The sequence below is a fragment of the Mastomys coucha genome, unplaced genomic scaffold (assembly GCF_008632895.1).
Source record: "Mastomys coucha isolate ucsf_1 unplaced genomic scaffold, UCSF_Mcou_1 pScaffold3, whole genome shotgun sequence".
Lineage (NCBI taxonomy): Eukaryota > Metazoa > Chordata > Mammalia > Rodentia > Muridae > Mastomys > Mastomys coucha.
In genome coordinates, this window is record NW_022196909.1 from 48656219 (window position 1) to 48662158 (window position 5940).

Here is a 5940-nt window from a genome sequence, read left to right on the forward strand (position 1 = left end):
GGCTGGTCTCGAACTCAGAAATCCACCTGCCTCTGCCTCCCAAGTGCTGGGATTAAAGGTGTGCGCCATCACTACCCAGCAAGTTTTTATTTTTAAAGTGCAGAGGACAATCAGAATTTATTACAGAGTAGAGTGGGTACCATCAAAGCAGAGAGACTGTTACCGAGGGATACTCTCCTAAAGCATGAACGGACAGTGGCCGGGGGAACACTGTGCTGCCTGCCAGTCCCAGTCTTACCCATGCAGACATTTTAAACACGTAAACATGAGGCATTCCAAAGCTCAGAGTATAGCCCAGGGCTGGGGTTTGCTTGGCGTCTCAGCTGACCCACTGGGTCTTCTAGGAGACTCAGGATTCAGGACACTCACGACTGTGTGTGGCGGGGGAAATGCCAGCCCCATCCTGCTCCCACCCCTGTAACTATGAGGATGTTTCTAGATGAACCTGGGGGAACTCACTTCACTCCCAACACTTCAAATTCCCCACTTCTTTCTTCTCTTGCAGAAGTCACAGTAAAGACACTCGTCTGTGGAAGCCACCCTCATCTCTGGCCCAAGTGACTCCAGTAGCTCCTGCCCCAGAAGAGCATCCCTCATTCCCTCATGTCCTCCTCTCCCTCCACTGAATGGCTTTTTTTTTTAAATCTTTATTGTTCTTGTTTTTAGACAAGGTCTCTCTATGTAGCCTTGGCTGGCTGTCCTGGACCCTCAACCAAGCCAACAAGGCTGGCCTCGAAGTCCCAGAGATCCACCTGTCTCTGCCTTTGGAGTAACAAACGGCATTGGACACCATGCCTAGAGCCCCCCCTCCCCCTTTTAAGGCAAATCTAGCATTCTCAACGTTCCAAGGCAGCGGTTCTCAAAACGTTTGGTTCCAATACATCTTTAAAATGACCAAGAAGCCCGACGAGTTTTTGTTATTGGGATCAACTAAAATTTTAGAATGAGAAAAAAGCGAGGCACACTCATTTGAACCCCGCACTCGGGAGGCAGAGGCATGTGGATCTCTGTGATTTCCATGCCAGCCTGATCTACAATAGGGAGTTTCAGGTCCGTCAGGGTTATGTAGAGGGGCTTTGTCGAGAGAACTAAATATAAGAATACAATATGCAGAGAGTCACAGGGTCAAGAAGAACTACTGTGTGCTCTAGAGAGGCGGTTCTTAACCTGTAGGTCACGACCCCGCTAAGCCCATCGGAAATACCATTTACATGAGGATTCACAATAGTAGCAAAGACAGTTACAAAGTAGCAAGGATAAGAACTTTACAACCTGAACTGTGTTAAAGCGCCGTGACTTCAGGAAGCCTGAGAACCACTGCGCAGGGAACTGCCACGATAGGTCTGCATAGCATCCTAACGCTCTAGGGACCTCTGGGGCAGCCCACAACAGTAGCCTAGAGACCGGGGGTCCGTGCGTCGCCCACGGCGGACCAACGCCCACTTCTCCAGCCCTCCGTTCCTACCGCAGCGTTCCCTCCGCCTGGTCGGGGCCCAGGCCTGGCGGGTCCCCGGTGCGGGCCTCTCGTCCTCCCGTTTTCGAGCACAGCCAGCCTCTCTCTGGCTCGCCTCCCGGCCCTCCCTCGCCTTGTCCGGTCTAACCACACCCGGGGAGGCGACACAGCCACAGGAGGAACTGCGCGCACTCTGGCGCACCGGAGAGAGCCGGACGCCCGGAGCGACGGACCGGGTGGAACCGGAAGCGCCGCGGGGGCCGCACCAGCCGGCTTCCGCCCCCCGTCGCCCGCGAGTGGGCGGGCCTAAGGGCGGCACAGAAAACCCGGCGCGGGCTCGCTCCGCTGCGCCCGTGCCCCCGCGGGCGGGGTCGCGCCCCCACTAGGGCGCTCTCCCCTGCGAGTCGCAGGTCGCTCTTCTTAGGGAAAGCGACTTAACGTTCCGCGCTTGCCCCCCGTGGAGGCTCGGGACAGGAGCCTGATCTCCTGCCTCCCTGTCTGTGCTGGGAGCCGTGGGCCCCGGGATCCCCGCGTGGGGCGGTAGGGGACTGTGGAGGGGCGCACCTGCCGCCCGCGTCCCAGCCCCCGGCACCCAGCGCTCCCCGAGTCGGTCGCCCTGGCTCCTGCCCTCACTTCCTTCCCTTTTTGGCTCCTGCTGTCGGGCGGACGCGGGGAGGGGGGAAGCGGAAAGGGCGGGAGGGCCCGGGAGCCCGGCGGGGTGCAGGAGGGGGGGTGCATCGCGGCAAAGCCGGGGAGGGCCGGAGACCGACGAGAACCGCGGCCCGGGACCCGCGCGCAGCCCCTCACCCTTCCCGAGCAGGTCAGAGCCGGAGCGCCGGGTGACCCTGCCCGCTCCGCACTGGTTACCCGCCCCTGACCCCTACCTAGCACGCACGGAGGGCTCGGGTTTCCCAACTCCCGTACCTCCCCTCCCCTCCCCCAGCCTTCCCGAGGGACTCCCACCCGGGTCCCCTCTCGTCCGTCTCCCCCACGCGCGTCTGACTCCACCCCAATGCCACTCATCTCTTCCCCCAGGCGCCCCCATGGCCCGACCCCGCTGACTTCCTTCTCTCGGCCATGCTCCCGCGGCCCCTGCGGCTGCTTTTGGACACGAACCCCCCCGGGGGAGTCGTGCTGAGCAGCTTCCGGAGCCGGGACCCCGAAGAGGGTGGGGACCCTGGTGGCCGGGCCGTGGGCGGGGGGCAGGAGGAAGAGGATGAGGAAGAAGAAGAGGTGAGACGCGGGTGGCGGGAGGCAGGGCATTAAATATTTCTGAGACTCTCCTCTTGGCGTGTCTGGGTCCCTCGTTCTCTTCCTCCCTGCCTCACTCACACCCCACCACGCTCTCTCTGGATATCTGTCCCCTGGCTGCGGGTCCTGGCGTCTCTGAACTTCGCCCTGTCGGTCTGACTCGGATCCCGCCTGCAGGAACCTGCCGAGTTCCTGCCTGGAGTGGCTGGCAGGCAGGCGGGCTGGCTGTGCCTGCGAGGCTCAGGCCCTCTCTGCCCATGCCTGCCTCGGACCGCTGCCACCGGGCAGTGGTGTCTTGGTCCCTGTCTCCTTCCTCGTTTTTGTTTGGTTGGGAGGGGTTTGTCTCCACAGTAACCAACTCCTCAGACTCTAGGATTGGGGAGGGAGCCCTCAGATTTCGCCGCCTCTTCCCCCACCCCCTAGTGCTCAATAGTGGGCAGGCAGCAAGCCAAGAGGTCTGGCACCTGGAGAGATGATCCCAGGAGAGGTAGAGCGTGGTCATCTTCGTCCTTAGAGACTGAGAGTTGTGACCAGCAGCAGGATTTAGGGTTTCAGGAGCGTCCAGAAGTTAGATTCGGAGCCCGAGGACCCAGACTCCTTGGCCCCGACATTGGTAAAGTTAGGGTGACTGGCAAGGCTGGTTTTTCGGGATCGGTCGGGGGAGGGCCTAGGGCCACATGACTCTGAGTCTACCGCCCCCCCATCATTCCTACTTCCCCTTTTTCTTGTAACTGAGATTGGAGCCGCCACCTTCAGGGGGGTCCCCAGTGCTGAGATTAAGTGGAAGCTGTATTCGGGGACCTGGGGAAAGGGAGCCGAAGGACTAAGTTTGGGCTCCTCTGGTTCTGTCCGGGAGGGCGGGTCTTGTGCCGGCCTGGAGTTTCAGCTTGTCTCTGCTGCAGGTCTCTCTGCCTTTGGCTTTGTGCTTCTTCTTCGGGCGCCCTGCTTATGACTTTGCACCCTGCTTTTCTGCTGTGTTGGGCTCAGCTCAGGGGGCAAGGGGGTTTGGGGGTGACCAGAAGAGGGGTTCCAGCATTCAGTCGAGACACCCCCACTGCAACCTCTTCCATTCCACCGAGCTCTGAGGTGGCTAGGGGGGGTAGACCTGGGGTCACCAGTACCCTCTACCCCTCGCACTCGTTGGTATTGTCCCCTGCCATCACAGGTGAGGGGTGCAGAGGGAGGCGCAGGGCCTGGGGACAATGGCTGGGGACTGGAGGTGCTGTGGGACTCACTTCCTCTTCTTGCTCCTCCAGGCTTCTGTGTCAGTCTGGGACGAGGAGGAGGATGGCGCGACCTTTACTGTCACAAGCCGCCAGTATAGGCCTCTTGATCCCTTGGTGAGATCACGACTTCGAGGTCTTGCCTCTGGGCTTTTAAGTTGATTTTTTTTTCTTTTCTTTTCTTTGCCAGAAGTTGGAGGTCTGGTAGCACTCTGTGTTGTGTGATTTTAGCCATTTCTGAACTGGCAAAAATGAGCTAGATCTGGATTATCCCAGACATCTAGCAGTCAGGTTGAGGAGGACCATCAGTGAGACACCCTTCTTGTTCCTCAGGCACCCTTGCCTCCCCCTCGCTCCTCCCGACGGCTCCGTGCTGGAACTCTGGAAGCCCTGGTCAGACACCTCTTGGATGCCAGGACGTCAGGGGCTGACGTGACATTCACTCCAGCCTTGTTGGCCACCCACCGGGCCTTCACCTCCACTCCTGCCCTGTTTGGGCTTGTAGCTGACAGGTCAGGGGCCAAGGGTTAGGAGGCTCCTGGATTCCCTCTAAGCGCACCCAGCACCAGGGGGGCTGGAAAAGCCGCAAGGTAGACCCTCTCCTCATCCCTAGGCTGGAAGCCCTCGAATCACATCCTCCGGGCGAGCTAGAGAGGACCACAGGGTGAGTGGCCCTGTCTCAACCTCAGTCTCCTCAGAGGGTGCTGAAGCTGGACCTCTGACCCCTGGCTGGTTCCCCTTCTCTCAGGGTAGCCATCTCTGTACTTTCAACCTGGCTGGCCTCTCACCCTGAGGATTTTGGCTCTGAGGTCAAGGGTCAACTTGACCGGCTTGAGAGCTTCTTGCTTCGGACAGGGTATGCAGCACGGGAGGGTGTTGTGGGGGGCAGTGCTGACCTCATCCGAAACCTCCGGGCCCGGGTGGACCCCCGGGCCCCCGACCTTCCTAAGCCCCTGGCCCTTCCCGGCGATTCCCCTGCTGACCCCACGGATGTCCTGGTGTTCCTCGCTGACCACTTGGCCGAACAGCTGACCCTGCTAGATGCGGTGAGACCTTGACCTTTGACCCCCACATTCTCTGACCCCTTACTAACCTCTCCTTGGCTCCAGATCCTTTTCTTGCTTCCAATTCTCCTGGTGCAGCCCCTCTTCTGTCTGCTTCTCTGACCCTTCTCTTCCCTTCGCCCCTTGGCTGTACCCCTTGAACTCTGGCCCCACTGGTCCCTGGCCACTTAAGAGCCTCAGATCCCTGATACTGGAAACTGGTCTGGCTTGACTCTAAATTGTGCCCTCTGCCCTCTGCCCTGCAGGAGCTGTTTCTCAATCTCATCCCCTCTCAGTGTCTGGGAGGCCTGTGGGGTCACAGGGACCGGCCAGGACATTCTCACCTCTGCCCGTCTGTCCGAGCCACGGTCACACAGTTCAACAAGGTGGCGGGGGCGGTAGTTAGCTCTGTCCTGGGAGCCACCTCAATTGGAGAGGGGCCAAGAGAGGTGACTGTGAGGCCACTCCGACCCCCACAGAGGGCCCGGCTCCTGGAGAAGTGGATCCGTGTGGCTGAGGTAAGAGATCAGCCCCGCCGGCTGGGGACTCTTCGTGGAGTAGCGAGGGACCCTAGAGCCTTGACTCTGTTCTCCCATCCTCACAGGAGTGCCGCCTGCTTCGGAACTTCTCCTCAGTGTATGCTGTTGTGTCCGCTCTGCAGTCCAGCCCCATCCACAGGCTTCGGGCAGCCTGGGGGGAGACAACCAGGTAGGAGACTGAAGTGCCTGAGGCCTGGGGTTTGGAAGCTTCCTAACCCCAGGCCCGTGCTCAGAGCCTGGTCTTCCTCTCTAGGGACAGCCTCCGAGTCTTTTCCAGCCTGTGCCAGATTTTCTCAGAGGAGGATAATTACTCCCAGAGCAGAGAGCTCCTCATGCAGGTGAGGGCGGTCTGCCTCCCCTCCCCTCCCTACCCCCCCACCCCGCCTCTGCACCTGTTCCCTCTTCCCCGCTCCCTCCTCCCCGCTCCCTCC

General features: G+C 60.1%; 2 protein-coding genes across 2 annotated transcripts in view; both read left to right on the forward strand.

Moving 5' to 3' along the window:
• Tapbp (TAP binding protein) overlaps window positions 1–901 on the forward strand; it is an 8365-nt gene extending 7464 nt beyond the window's left edge. Inside the window, exon 8 of the mRNA XM_031347728.1 lies at window positions 506–901. Coding sequence (XP_031203588.1) covers window positions 506–517 — 12 coding nt within the window. The 3' untranslated portion in view covers window positions 518–901. The remainder of the gene's footprint in view (window positions 1–505) is intronic.
• Window positions 902–1853: 952 nt separating this feature from the next.
• Window positions 1854–5940, forward strand: part of Rgl2 (ral guanine nucleotide dissociation stimulator like 2) — an 8579-nt gene continuing 4492 nt past the window's right edge. The window contains exons 1-9 of the mRNA XM_031347902.1: window positions 1854–2273; window positions 2489–2686; window positions 3961–4044; window positions 4261–4439; window positions 4541–4591; window positions 4676–4973; window positions 5237–5488; window positions 5575–5678; window positions 5763–5847. Of these exons, the coding sequence (XP_031203762.1) occupies window positions 2531–2686; window positions 3961–4044; window positions 4261–4439; window positions 4541–4591; window positions 4676–4973; window positions 5237–5488; window positions 5575–5678; window positions 5763–5847 (1209 nt within the window). The 5' untranslated portion in view covers window positions 1854–2273; window positions 2489–2530. The remainder of the gene's footprint in view (window positions 2274–2488; window positions 2687–3960; window positions 4045–4260; window positions 4440–4540; window positions 4592–4675; window positions 4974–5236; window positions 5489–5574; window positions 5679–5762; window positions 5848–5940) is intronic.